The sequence below is a fragment of the Ascaphus truei genome, chromosome 4 (assembly GCF_040206685.1).
Source record: "Ascaphus truei isolate aAscTru1 chromosome 4, aAscTru1.hap1, whole genome shotgun sequence".
NCBI classification, from domain to species: Eukaryota; Metazoa; Chordata; class Amphibia; order Anura; family Ascaphidae; genus Ascaphus; species Ascaphus truei.
The window spans coordinates 203174040-203189742 of NC_134486.1; the positions used below are offsets into that span (position 1 = coordinate 203174040).

Below are 15703 nucleotides of genomic sequence, written 5' to 3' on the forward strand. Positions count from 1 at the left end.
GATCCGCTACTCTCCACTCCTAGACCCAGAAAGTACCACGTTTACACTGTCCTCTATAACCCTGACCCGGCTTGCAATACTATCCTACACTCTAGATGCATCCTCGCGGTTGTGGTCGGCGTTCTATATCAATCCCTACCTCAGCCCCGCGGTCGCTCCTCCTTTGTGGTGAGCTACGCGTTACAATTATGAGGTTGTCTGTATGATAATAAGGGTGTTTCAGGGACGACCTGTTGCAGTCTTGTATCATACTGGAGAATGGGTTGTAGTTCCCTGGCGATACATACATACACACACACACACTACAACTGCCCTCCACGCTACACATACATACACACTGCAGCTCTCCATCTACTGACACTCACTGCAGCTCTCCACCCTTTCACATTCACTGCAGCACTCTAACTCGCTCATACGCATTGCAGCACTGTCACCCTCTCAGTAACTCTCCTGCCTCCTCTGTGTCTCCTGTGCGGAGCTTTCTGCAGGTAGGGAGGAGGAGGAGTCAGTGTCTGGCTGGTGCCTTCTACTGAATAATCTCCCTTGTCTGAGAGCTGTACTGACTCACTCTGATACATGAAAGCTACTGTAATTGGCTGGAAATTAACATTTAGCAAGGTGCCAAACATTCCAGGCATTACTGAATGAATGCCAGGAATTTTGACCAATCAGAGAGCAGGGATTTCAATAATGCCTGGAATTTGTAGCAGTTTAGCCTATAACTTGTCATTCTATAATCAACAAAGAAGAAAATATGCAATGCTTCTTTAGAAGAGCAGTGCAGGACATACAAATAAAATATTTCTACACTCCCATACCATGAATTTAAAAATGAAACGTGCAAAATATTTGGTTTATTAATTATAACTAACCTCACATACTTTCTGAATCAATTCAAGTTTGCGATGGATAGAGCAAATATTTTCTGAAAATGTTGAATGGAACAGGATGCAAAAGACTCTTTCTGTAAAATTTGGTATCATGGAAAGTTCATAAAGGAACCTACAGGAAACAATGTTCAGAAAAATTAGTTATTAAACAATTTATCATCACTTAAAAGATTATGATGCTGGACGTCCACTAGCACACATTCACAACCCCAGTGATGTGAATGGAAGGGGAGGGAGGGGGGGGCTCCACTTTGTCACAATTGTGTTCACCACGTCTTCATAGCATAACTTGCATGGTACATCATTAGGGAAGTGGCAGGCTTAATAAATCTGTAATTCTCTAAAATGGCACTATGACAATTGCGATTAGATAAGTAATATTGAAAGCTAGATATAACAACATGCATGCAACTACAGAGTAACAGATTTCTATAAACGCCGACTTGATTACTGTACATTGATTGGCATTTTTACAGGGTTTTTTTTTAAGGTACAAATTTCTATTCCCTTTCGTGCCATTTATTGTTTGGACACTTGGCTCAGAACAGGTAATAACGCAGAATATCACAGTTTCCATAGAATTTATTGGCAGTGATAAGGCAGAATACCACCACATATCCCACCTTAACATGCCAGCGGGAGCATTAATCCTTTGCTACATCTGTATCTCTTTTGTGCATTTAGCTCATTTTACCTCAATGCATCTTCTCTAAGATACTTCCCATTGTTCTTTTAATTTGGATCTCTAAATGGAGCATCATAGTCTTATGCAATAGTGATGCTCTGTGAGCTACATTAACCTTGTGACCTGTGATCCCATTTATGGACCATGCCAAAAACTGTAATCTTTAGGATATAAAGTATTTATTACAACTTTTTTACCAGCCAAGAATGCCATAAACTCAATAAGTTTGCAAACCTGCACAATTGTTTCACCAAATTACCCCTTTGATTAATCTATCAACCAAATCTGTTCTAAAAGCTCCATTGTCACATTTTATTTCACCTTGGTCATGATTTGGCTCTCCTTTTCTAAAGAGCAGGCAAACTCTTGTTACACTTCTTCTGATCAGTCTGATTTCAAATGCAACATTTTCTGTAATCTTGATCTTTGAGACTAAAGACACTCTTGAATTACTAGCATAAAAACAAGCATAGTACGTATTATTCATTCATATGAAAAATCCATGGTATTTCATTCTTGTTTCTGTAATTTTATTAAGCCTTGTATAGTCTACCTGATGTGAACAACATGGTTTTGGTCCATAGACATCTACAGATATACAGAGCTTTTGTACAGATGTACGCTGCCTAACTTTCCTTGGGTCTACACCAAATAATATGTTTTGCCATAGTCCTGTGCCACAGACGAACTATTTAGACGTTTAAGATTACCACGTTAAGCCACATCACATTCTTCAGAATTACTCACAACTAGTTACTACCAACAAAAGATTACTGGTGTATCTGTGTCTGTGTCCCATTGACGGTATTTGTAATTTCAAACAAATTAGCTATAGAAGGCAGCTTTTGCACAAGAATTTACAGTGATATATAGCAAATTCTTGACAAATATTTGAGGATGTTGACAACTTTAGACTTTTGCTGCTTGAGAAAATTTCACAAAGATCGACAGTTTGGCAAACTAGTGTCAAAGTCAAATTTCTACCATAATCTGATAAAAATCGTATGATGGAAATGTTAAAGGCTTAATCCTCCTACTGTATAGCTATGAAACGTAACGGTACTTTAATAAGACCTAACTAAAGTAGCCATAATAATATCCAGGCTAAAAGATCGTGAAGAGCTGCCTGACAAACATTATTTCTAATGCACATGCCTTTTATTTTTAACAAAAGGCGAACTTCTCATACGTATTATATTTCCTTTTATCGAGTATGGCTATGTTAACATTACAGTAAACAGAATTGAAAAAGTACTTATTTCCTCGGTATATTGAGTAAAATGTTTTAAAATGTTTATCCAGTAACTAAATGTTTAAAAGAGATTCTGTCTTGTATAAGATTATGGCAAAAAAAAAAAATACACATTTTTACCAGTCACAATTATTGTTAAGTGCGCTTACTGAATGTCCTGTTTTTAAAAGTCGGAATACTAAACACTATTTTATTTAGAAATTCTTACTGCTCAGGTTTGTCCAAAGGTTTGGAATGGTCTTTATTTTTTGAAGCCTTGACATGCTTTTCAATCTTCTCTTGTTCTTCTGAAAGTGCCCTCTACAAAGGGACAAAAAAAGAAACAAAGCATATGCCACATTATGACCACTGAAATATAGAAATACTTAACATTTCATGCAATTTTATTATGTTAATTACAAGATATTGCAGGATTTGCCAAAAATACTACAACTGTCATCACCCTAGAATAGGTCATTCCTTAATACAAATTTCATATTGTTTAATTCCTATTGCAAAACTATCTACAGTAACTTCAAGGCCCTAAAAATCACTACTGAAACACAGTAGATTGAGGGATTACAAAAATATTTCAACATTTCTGGTGTTTTCTTCTGGTTTTGTCTAGTGTTTATAAACAATTATAGGCTAAAGCCTATAAAATTCCGGGCATTATTTAAATCCCTGCTCTCTAATTGGTTAAAATTCCGGGCATTATTCATTCAGTAATGCCTGGACCTTTTGCAGCTTGCAATGTGTTTATTTCCAATGTGTTTATTTTCAGCCAGTCAGCTTTCAGAACAGATCTGAGCCAGGGCAGGGGATTGGTCAGGAGGCAGGAACAGCTCTCAGACAGGGCAGGGGATTTGCCAGATAGCAGCAGCAGGCAGTGACTCCTCCCCCTCCCTCCGTGAAGAGAGCTTCAATTTGAGTTGAGGAGCGAGAGAGTGTTTGTGTAGCTGCAAAGTAAGTGGCTGTCTGCAGTTTGTTTGTAGCTGCAGTTTCTGTGTGTGTGTATATATGTATGTATGTATCTGCAGTTTGTGTGTGTGTGTGTATGTATGTAGCTGCAGCTGCCGTTTGTATGTGTGTATATGTATGTACAGTAGCTGCAGTTTGTGTGTGTGTGTGTGTGTGTAGTTGCAGTGTGTGTGTGTGTGTGTGTAGCTGCAGTGTGTTTGTAGCTGCAGTGTGTGTATGTGTGTAGCTGCAGTGTGTATGTGTGTGTGTAGCTGCAGTGTGTGTGTGTAGCTGCAGTGCGTGTGTGTGTGTGTAGCTGCAGTGTGTGTGTGTAGCTGCAGTGTGTGTGTGTGTAACTGCAGTGTAGGTGTGTGTGTAGCTGCAGTGTAGGTGTGTGTGTAGCTGCAGTGTAGGTGTGTGTGTAGCTGCAGTGTAGGTGTGTGTAGCTGCAGTGTAGGTGTGTGTGTGTGTGTGTGTGTGTGTGTGTGTGTGTGTGTACACAGAAGGGACGATAGTGTGTGGATATAGATAGCTGCAGTGTAAGCGTATATAGAGGTGCTTTAATGTATTTACCATTTTAATTTAAAACAATCTATATAACTATACAAAAGTGTCTATTATTTATGAAAAAAGCCTACATTTAGCCTATAATAGTAATAATCCCCTCATAACAGGGCATTACTGGCCAATAATGCCCTGGCTGGGTTAAAGTCCCTTGGCTTCGCCTCAGTCTTCAACTCTTCCGGCCAGTTATGCCTTGTTCTGAGGGGATTATAACTTAAATTAATCAATAAGGAGGAGTAACATTAGGAGTTGCACGCCCTACCTCTTTCAGAATTCCCTCTCACACTTTCTGCACTTTATACTCTATAATTTGGTCAAATCAGAATAAAGCATATACAAAATTGCATGCACCTATAGCCTAGGTTCAACCCTCCTTGCAAACCATGGGAGATTTAAACTTCAATGCCCTGTGATGTTCCTGGTATGTCACAGTTCCTTGCACACTAGTGCAAGAAAATTGGCATTTCTCCACAGCATACCTGGTACATCAATAGGGCTATTGACGTACCAGGTTCATTGTGGAAAAATGCTAATTTTCTAGGAGGCTTAGTGAGCAGTCAGCTGATCGAAACAGAAGTGTAGTCAGTCGCTGCTGAAGCGATCACGACCAGAAATACAGTACCAGAGGTCTGGTGGTACACTGGTGCTGCTCGACCTCTGGCATTCAAATGAATAAACGGTACATCTTCAGTGCCAAGATTAAAGGACAGCAGCAGAGAAAGCTAACAGATCGCCCAGTAGCCCACTTAAAGCTGCAGTTCAGGCAATATCCTGCATGTGTGTTTTTTTTAATAAATCAGTTCTGTAGTAAGAAAAAATACTTTTAGCATTTTCTGTTTTAAAAAACAACAACTTTGAAAGACCAATGTTCTTGTATTCTATTTTAACAAGCATGCTTGTTCCTATAGCAACGATTTACATTCCCCATATTTAAAGATGTCGCCAAACTTTGCCGATCAATAGACGGAGAACGAATTAACTGGCAGCTATGCAGTTCTTTAGGTAATTAGAAATTGCCCACATGAAACTATTGAAGTAAAAAAATAAATAAAAAATAAATAAAAAATAAATAAAAAAAGACTGAACTGCAGCTTTAATGTTCAGTGTGAATACAGTATGTAGTGAATCTGCAAAAAGTAGACACATACTGATAAACCAAGAAGTAGATTGTAAATTCTATGCAGGGGAAGACCAGATAAATATTGTAATAATTCATAGTCAACAAAATTAGGATATTGTTATATTTACCAGTATAGCCTATTACATTAATTCTCCAGGTAACAACATATCCCGTATTAACACTTGACCATGAAAGAGTTCCCATAGGATTAAATTGCAGTGATGGTTCAGAATGTCACAACATATCCCACCAAAAGAAATGAATGAAAAAAAAGTGCCTGCGACATCTGTACCATGACGCTTCTTTTTTCAAACATTCTGGTAAATATAACAATATCCTAATTTTGTTGACTATGAATTATTACAATATTTATCTGGTCTTCCCCTGCATAGAATTTACAATCTACTTCTTGGTTTATCAGTTTTGAAAACAGAAATGTGACTTCCTCTATCTGTATATACAGTATGTACACACACACACACACACACACACACACACACACACACACATACACACACACTAATTGAGCAGATTTAATTCATAACGTAACATATGCCATTTTAATGCAGAATATCAGAGTTGCCAATAGGATTCAATGGCAGTGATAAACCAGATTACAACATATCCCACCATACAGATGTAGCAAGAATATGACTGTATGTAGTGTGTAAAAAACATGATTAACTGGAAAATTAAAATGTACTGCAAATTAAAAAATACTGGGGTATTGATACAGGAATGATGACAGAGAAACAAAAGGAATGTATTTAATAAACACAACACAATAGCTCCAGGAGAATGAGGGGGAGAAGGAAGGGAGACCACAGAGGACACAGGAGGAGCTACCGGGTTTTGCCCAGCTCCAACCACCGCTTATAGAGCAGTAATGAATGACCATAGCAGTTACTGTAGGCTGGGGCAGTACGAGTCACGCAAGCAGAAGTTGACCCATCAAATGGGGGAATTGTGTGTGCATGGGTTTTGCAGAGTGAGCTTTGAGAATCAACTCAGGCTGCCACTTCAGCTCCAAGCGATGCAACTACTCAGCAAGGTATAGGGGCGAGTTTGGAAGTCTATTTGGGTCAGGTTCCAGGGCATTTAAGGAAGCTTGTATGAGTTGCATCCCAGGATTTAAGGAGGGAAGGCTCAGAAGTGCCGCAAAGGGGGACGGTAGGTCCGATGAGGAAGTAATGAGCTGCTAAAAACCTTTGGTAACTGTGTAAGGCCTTTGGTAACTGTGTAAGGGGCTTTGCTATTTCAGCTAGCATGATTGGGGAGGAGCAGCACAGAAATGTTGGTCCCTTTATAAATACCTACGGCAGGCATTGTGTGGGATGCTTATAAAGTGTTTGGTGGCTTGGGATGGTATTTTTATGACGAGCAATTTCGATATAAGATGGCAGTGCACAAGCAAGTGTGATGTGATCTTAAGGCTATGGACAATGTGTTGCACTGGTATTTTTTCTTGTTGAACCACTAAAAATTGTATTGAACGAAAACTATTTTAGGTTTAACAATGATTTATTTTTGCAGATGCAGGGTACAGTGATGTGGACCATTATGCCCCCACATACTGTATGCAAAGTGTTAAGAACAAAATAGAAAATGATATTTTCTTAAATATTCCGCAATATAATGGTCACATAATGAAGGGGCATAGGTTTGTGGATGAAGTGTACATGACCTGGTGGTGGCCCCCCTTAAAATTGGAATAAATGTTGAATGTAGCTAATCCGTCTGTGGACGGACGTTCACAGAGGTACACAATTGGAGTCGTTATAATGTGAAATTATAATAGGCTTTATTGTGCCTTTTCCTTTTTATCAGGAAATTATCCAAACACAGGGGGGGAACAAAGCTTCCATTCACTTGGGAGTATTTCTAGTGAACTCCTATGCAATTAATTCACATCTCCCTTAGTTAAGCAATTCTCCCAACCCCAAACACATAACATGCAATAAGCAGATATAAGCAGTCTTTTAAGAATGAAAGTCTTATCTGTTCCTTGTGGTTTGGAGGGAAAATCTTCACTGTCCCTGCTTCAGCTCCCTTGTCTCCAGGGTTGGTCAGCATACAGGTTTAGAAGTTTTCCCTGTGTCTTGAAAGCAGCTCTGCTATCTTTTTGGCAGAGCTCAAGACAAGTGTGTCTCTAAGTTCAGCTCAGGTGTCAGCTAAAGAGTTCTTACTTCCTGTTTCAAAAGACAGGCTTTCTAAGCCATCTAATCAGGCAGGTGGTGTTTTGTTAATTGACTAAGAGCAGTTAACAACCACACTGCTGGATTAGAGGCACATTACCTGAACAGGGATAAGTCCCCTGTTACACCGTCCATTAAATTTACCATGAATATAACATTAATGAAATCCATTTCTTGGATGTGACCGTTAAAAAGATTGAGAATCAAATGCTGTAGTTACAAACAGTGGTGTTAAAAAAAAAAAAGCACACCCTCTTTGAATTATATGGTTTTACATATCAGGACATAACAATCATCTGTTCCTTAGCAGGTCTTAAAATTAGGTAAATACAACCTCAGATGAACAACAACACATTACATATTACACGTGTCCTAATTTATTTAACAAAAATAAAGCCAAAATGGAGAAGCTATGTGTGAAAAACTAAGTACTCCCTTACTGCTTCCAAAGGAATTAAGATGCGAAGTAGCAGACAGGTGCTGCTAATCAAATGCCCTTGATTAATTGATCATCAGCAAGTGTGACCACCTCCATAAAAGATGAAGTTTTAGCAGTTTGCTGGTCTGGAGCATTCAGGTGTGTGTTAACACAATGCCAAGGAGGAAAGACATCAGCAATAATCTTAGAGAAGCAATTGTTGCTGTCCATCAATCTGGGAAGGGTTATAAGGCCATTTCCAAACAATTTAAAGTCCATCATTCTACAGTGAGAAACATTATTCAAAAGTGGAAAACATTCAAGACAGTTAGCAATCTTCCCAGGAGTAGACATCCCAGCAAATTCACCCTATGGTCAGACCATGCAATGCTCGGAGAAATTGCAAAAAAAACAAGAGTTACATCTCAGAGTCTACAGGCCTCAGTTAGCATGTTAAATGTTAAAGTTCATGACAGTACAATTAGAAAAAGACTGAACAAGTATGGTTTGTTTGGAAGGGTTGCCAGGAGAAAGCCTCTTCTCTCTAAAAAGAACATGGCAGCATGGCATAGGTTTGCAAAGTTGCTTCTGAACAAACCACAAGACTTCTGGAACAATGTCCTTTGGACAGACGAGACCAAAGTGGAGATGTTTGGCCATAATGCACAGCGCCACGTTTGGTGAAAACCAAACACAGCATATCAACAAAAACACCTCATACCAACTGTCAAGCACAGTAGTGGAGGGGTGATGATTTGGGCTTGTTTTGCAGCCACAGGACCAGGGAACCTTGCAGTCATTGAGTCGACCATGAACTCCTCTGAATACCAAAGTATTCTGGAGTCAAATGTGAGGCCATCTGCCGACAGCTAATGCTTGGCCGAAATTGGGTCATGCAACAGGACAATGATACAAAGCACACCAGCAAATCTACAACAGAATGGCTGAAAAAGAAAATAATCAAGGTGTTGCAATGACCCAGTCAAAATCCAGACCTCAACCCGATTGAAATGCTGTTGCTGGACCTTAAGAGAGCTGTGCATAAACAAATGCCCACAAACCTCATTGAACTGAAGCAACGTTGTAAAGAAGAGTGGGCCAACATTCCTCCACAACGATGTGAGAGACTGATAAAGTCATACAGAAAACGATTACTTCAAGTTATTGCTGCTAAATGTGGTTCAACAAGCTATTGAATCATAAGGTATACTTAGTTTTTCACACATGGCTTCTCCATTTTGGCTTTATTTTTGTTAAATAAATCATGACACGGTGTAATATGCCATGTGTTGTTCATCTGAGGTTATATTTACCTAATTTTAAGACCTGCTAAGGAACAGATGATTGTTATTATGTCCTGATATGTAAAACCATAAAATTCAAAGAGGGTGTACTTTCTTTTTCACACCACGTATATATTCTAAATTTATGGATACAAATAATATATTCTAAACCTATGGATACAAATAATATTCTTGTGTCCTCAAGTTTTAAAACATATGGCTAAGGGTAAAGAGGTTACCACAAAGTCAGATATTAAGGGTAAAATGAATTGTCGGATTATGCCTTATACAGTATGAAAGTAGATCAACTCAGATGGTACAACAATATCAAAATTAGAAGACATAACGTGTTGAATACCACTATAAACATGTCTAATTTAAAGTGCCTACTATTTGTTTCTATGTTTAACACCAGATCTAAATTAGTAAGAAAACACATACAGAAATATTGGCCATTAATTCAAAATGATTCAATTTATGACGTTTATTTTCATATAAACGGAGTAAAAATATTGATCGCTCACTTGTGCATGCAGATATCAGGGAGACAGAGTAAAAAGTATTTCTTTGGAAAACCACAATATGGAACATTTCCATGTCAACATTCTATGAATTACAACAACATAATTAGGGGAGGCAAAGATTTTACATCGTGTGACAGTCAAAATGTAATTTACCTTTTGAAATGCCCATGTGGTTTTGATTATGTTGGCCAAACTTCTAGGGAAATCAAAGTGAGACTCTCAGAACACAAAGCAGGTGTAAGGAACTATGATTCAAATAATAAAAAGGATAGGTAGAATCCTGTAGGGAATTTTTTTTTTTTTTTAAAAGAAAGCCACTTTCTCAGATCAAGTGGCAAATACTTGAGGTAGTGAAATTACCTGCAGGAGGAAGAAATATGAGAAAGCTTTTACTTATGAGGTGGGTGTATTGGATTGAAACACTAAAAACAAGGGCATCAATGAGGAGCTGCTTTCTCTAGTTATGCATCTTTCTTTTTTCGTTTTATGCTATTTTGATTCAAAGATGTTTGAGAGAATGCGATTTTAATAACACAATGCTGTTTTCTACAGAGAAATGTTAAATAGATATGTTACTGAATGCATACAGGATGTATTCTATTTCCATTGATAAACCTGTGGAGTCCCCTACTGTTGAAGTTAACTTCGTTTTTCACTTTGACAGGAAGTAATTCGATATAATATAATTCCCAAATGCATTATGTGACTTTATTTTTAATATGATATTAAGATTTTTCACTGATACAAAGGTTTAAATATATAGCTATATAAATCGAGGTTTATTTGACGTTAAGGGAAATAATGTCAATAATGGACGGACTAGATATTTGAGTGGGTTAGAGATCAGGCTGTTTGTATCATAACTACCCTGATTCACACCCGTTTTTTGATTTGTTAATTAGAAGATGTGTACATTATGTATACAAATTATGTATACAAAGGAGGCTGTGGCTCACATACTTTTATGCACTTGAATAAGGGAGACTGTATCCCCCTGAAACATAGTGATTGTTTATTTACTCTTCATATGAACTATAAAACAGGGCGTTTTGGGCATATTTGGACACCGCTCTTGGTGTGCTGCTACTTTAAATTCTTGTCGCTTGTCGTTAACACCTCGGTGCTCATCACCACTTTGAAGCCAACAATACACCAGGCAGCCGGCTTCAGGTCCGAGAGGTGTATGCTGGTTATAGAATGACAGCCAGTGCTAATTTAGGCACGAGTGAACCTTATGTGACAGGGGGGCACTCAGCGGTCAAATTTTTTCGAAGATCACAGAGCCCAGAGACTCATGGGCCAGGTTGTGAGGCTGTTGCTAACGGTGGCGATGCCGGTGAGCACAGAGGCAATGTCGCCTTTGCTAAGGTGGTACCCCCAATAGGAAGGCTGCAGAGCCGTTTGAGGTTTTCCGTGTGGTTTCAGGATCCCATTTATAGGAGGTGCAGTGAAAGATAGCAGGAGGGAATTTAGGTCAGCTATCAAGCTATCGTCAAGAGGATCCGCTTGCACTTTGTGTGAATAAAGCTTTTTTCAGTCACTCATCAGCCTTCCTCTATTCATTGCGGCTGTGCGGCGTCTTTACCCCCTTCAGGAGGATTTTCTCATTGCCGCTCATCATCGCCTGCACGCCGAGCTGCGCCAGACATCCCGTTCTCCTGTGACCAGACCCGGAAATCCTTCAAGGGCCGCCGGTCATGTGACCGCCCACCGCGATGGAGCGGATGCAGGGTTGGCGGTGAAGAGGCTATCAGTCGCTCATGAAGCTGGAAAGCAGGGGGACCATGCTTTGCCCCCACATCTATACAGCTCCAGGGAGAGGTCTGTGTGCAAGAGAAGCTACACTACTGGAGGACGTCACGGGCATGGAACCAGTTACCCCTGAGTCAGATAAGTGAATCTTTTTATCTCAATTACATGGTGCTCTTAGGGAGCCTGTTGCTGGAAAAGATTTTTCACAATATATTGCCTTTATTCCTGGGGTCTACCATAGCCTAAGTTCCAATACATCACTGGGCAGCATTGTTCTATTTCTGAGCGCCTGGTGGGTCAATCGTCAGATTTACCTGTTTATACACAGCTATCAAGCCCAGTGATGTGGTCCAGACGAAAATTTCACTGGGACATATGGCGGGTCCTTTTTGGGACCCTCTGTTGAATGAATTGTGAGTCTCACCTTTTGGCATCATCACTAAAGAGGAGCTCGGTGCTTTTTGTCTGATACAGCACTTGTCATTTCCAGATGGAGAGTGCATCAATATGTATAAATCAGGTGCTGTATACAGGGAACAATGCATCATTTGGAAAAAAACTGCAACGCTAGTAAGGAAGTGTGGGAGGGAATGTTTAAGATCTAAGGTCGTCATCAAATCCACCTTACATTTAATTGCACTGCACTGAGTGGTTTTCATTTGTTGGTTGTTGCTTTGATGGTTTCTTTGTGGACTTCTCTCTACCTATGGGTCGCACATTTCTTGTGCCTATTTAGAATAATTTAGCTAGTTTTTGCCATGTGTTGTAAGGGACAGTCAGGTTTAAACAGCGTTATTCATTATTTGAAGGACTTCTTGTTTGTAGGCCTGGCTGAGTCATCGGCTTGTAGTAGACTGTATTAGCAAATCTGTTTGGTGTTCCTTTGGCTGGGGGAAAAATAGAAGGTCCTGCCATGACATTGTGTTTCCTGGGTTTGGAAACAGACTCAATGGAAATAGACTTCCGTCGGCATAAAAATAATCTCAATGAGCTAAAAGGTTTGGTAGAAGTGGTATTGTGTGTTAAGATGAACCTATGGCAGCTGCAAGCATTGACTGGTAATCTTGTGTTTGAATGCTGCATCATGCCTATGGGCAGGATAGTTAACAGGGTCATTGTCTCTGGTCATGGTTGGTGTGTTGGAAGTTTCAACGGAGCACTCCCATTAGTTTAACAGCAATCTGCCCCAGGTGCTCACAACCTCCAAAGAAACGCAGTGTACAGATAAACAAAGCAATAGTCAGCACTACAGGTCTTGGTGTGAATGTGAAAGTTTCATATAGGATCAATGTTTCGGTCCCTCCTTGGACCTTTGTCAAGACAGAAACGTTGATCCAACATTAAACGTTCACACCAAGACGCCTGGAGGGCTGTCTATTGCCTTGTTTACATGGATGAGGTGTGCGATCCATCGAATTTCAATCAATCCAGGTAGATAAAGGATGATCCGAGGGACTGTAGATAGTTTTTCTATGTGAGTTTAAATAGCAGGTCATGGTTGTGGGATGCGTTTTCTAGTAGTAGTAAAGAATTATTGACGGATTATTTTGCCGCATGATTGGCAGGCTCTGGGCTTGTGCAGTAATTTAATGTTGCTTGATCTGTTCCCAATAGAGGTGGTGGAGATATGAGGCATGGAGTTAACTATATCATCTCGCTCTTCACAATTTATCTGCTAGATGAGGCATGTAGTGTTGCAATGTGTAAGGCATAACATTTGGTTTAGGGCTCAGAATATCACAGGTGTTAAGAATCTTATTACAGATGCCTTGTTTTATTGGCAGATTGTGGTCGAGGAAGGAGTATTTGAACTATGTACGAGTGTGGTTCAAGTGGTGCAATTTATAGAGGTCAATCAGATCGGACACTGTTGGGGATGTTCAATTACTGGTTATTCTTTTGTTGAAGAAAATGCCCAGAAATTACAAAACATTTTACCGGAAGTGACTGGTTCCGAGCATTGAAGGCCACAGACTGGTTACTCTTGCATTGTTAGAGCTGTTATTGCATTCAGTGTACAGCATACAGTTCTTTCCTTTGCCCTAGCCCCTCCTGGTTTAGGGCTGGTGGGTTATCAGCAGGTGATGTAAGACTCAATAGCGATGTGTATATTTTGATAAAAAAGGTAAAAAAAACACTAACCAAGGGAGGGGCACATGGATCGGTTGGGAGTCCTGGGCCGTTGCTCTCTCTCTGTCCTGTTAGACTACAGCCCCAGTGAGCACACGCTCTCGAGCAACGGAGTGCTAGGTGGCGCTTGTGGCCTTCACCTGTGTGATCTGAGGATTTCAGATCACTAGCGATGAGGCGTGGCAGGGGGCACGACCATGACATGCCCTCATTGGCCGAACCGCCGCTATGATGTGGCCATCGCGCCAAAAGTAAAATGTCTTGACTTTTCAAAACCTGGTCACGCCACCGTGCTTTGTGCATGTGTGTGTACAAACTGACTGGGGCTGGCACCATAGTGGGCCGTCTCTTGTTCGTGCAGCACATGCCATCACACGCGCAGTCGTGATCACTGGGACTGAGGCCTTAGAAATCTTCAGGAGTATGAAGTGGCGTGAACAGCTAGGGCAAGGGCTATTTAATGCACAAAGACTGGTCTTTAATATCGTGTTATTGAAAGGGTTTGTGTGACTGTCCATTTAAGAATGAGTACAAAAATCTCAATTTTTAAGCTGCTTTGTTCATGTTTTACTCTTGGACATTACTTTCTTATCTGCACCTGAACTTGGCATCAAACGTGTTGTTCACAGTATTTTTCTACAGACGACCTTGGCTTACCTCCTTCTTTGACCAATCAACTAAAAGTAACAACACACATTGCCACACATTATTCTAGCATGCGTCACAGATGTATTACTCTATCCAATCAAATGTTATAAGTTTTTATGCTACACCCATGTAAAAAGGATAATATATTGGTTACAAGAAAAAATAAAATTAATGCGCGCGGTCCCAAAAATCTTGTAATGTCCCAAAAATGTGAATAAATTTCTCTCTGCAGCTCCTCACTCTCCTGTGATCAGCGGGGCAAACAACTGAAGGAATAGACACATATAGCAAGGCGCAAAAAGAGAAAAAACACACACTATCAGTATAAAATTAAGAGTAATTAATATTTATAGTATGCATGAGATAAAATAACACTTGCATAAAAAACAGGATCACAATGAATCCAGACATCTTAGGGGAAGCTTAGAAGGAGGGATGTAGTCAAGCATATAAACCGAAGCAATGGCAAGATCCAAAATGCCTAATCGTCCGGTTAGCACTAGCAAAAGCAGTTCTTCCGGCTCAGAACACAACCCTTAAACCTTATGCAAAAGCAGCCCACAAAGAGGTATATCCACAGCTGCCCGGAGGAAACGCATTAACGCTTACTCTCTGCTGCGTGTGACGTCACCTCTAAGCGTTTCGCGTAATACGACACTTCGTCAGGAGACTGGTTAGCAATATCTTTTTCTGTCATGTGAGCATATTTTCTAGGTATGGCTCGGATTTTACTAATTAGTAAAAACCAGCTGAAGAATTACTCCATTGCTTTTGTGTAAAATTATTCCTTTATACATTATTATTCTTTAACATTATCAGTTTGCAGTTGTGTTCCGCAAATGCTTGCTTAGAATCAGTCAAAACCCAACACCTTTGGGACACATTTATTTAGGAACGGATTGGCTATGGAGGCGGCAAGATTAAGATTGGGGGTGGATATTATAAGGCATGTCCTGATCTGTGTGACTAGATTACTGTTTGATTTCAAGTCCTGGTTGTATTAAGTGTGGAGTTAGAACAAGGAAGGGGTGAAACAAGGAAGGGGTGAAACAAGGTATAGTATAGTGAAGTACAGTTAATTGTTAGTACTTATAACTCCAGTTGCAACAATGAGCAGGATTGCGAATGCCACTCAATGCACATCTTTCCACATGTACGTGCACTTGGAGAAGCTGTTCCAGGGAGCATACCACTGTTAGAAGTGTGACCAAGCGCTCTCTTTAGAGTTTCTGATTGTTGATCTGAAGAAAAAAATTGCAATATTGAGGGACATTCACAATCTTGAAAGGAGTTTAGTGCTCAC

The 15703-nt window shown here is 39.8% G+C and overlaps 1 protein-coding gene across 1 annotated transcript in view; it reads right to left on the bottom strand.

Annotated features, from left to right (window-relative positions):
* FMN2 (formin 2) overlaps positions 1–15703 on the bottom strand; it is a 239343-nt gene that overhangs the window by 97838 nt on the left and 125802 nt on the right. Inside the window, exons 9-10 of the mRNA XM_075596755.1 lie at positions 3036–3127; positions 873–1002 (exon numbers count right to left, since the gene is read on the bottom strand). Coding sequence (XP_075452870.1) covers positions 873–1002; positions 3036–3127 — 222 coding nt within the window. The remainder of the gene's footprint in view (positions 1–872; positions 1003–3035; positions 3128–15703) is intronic.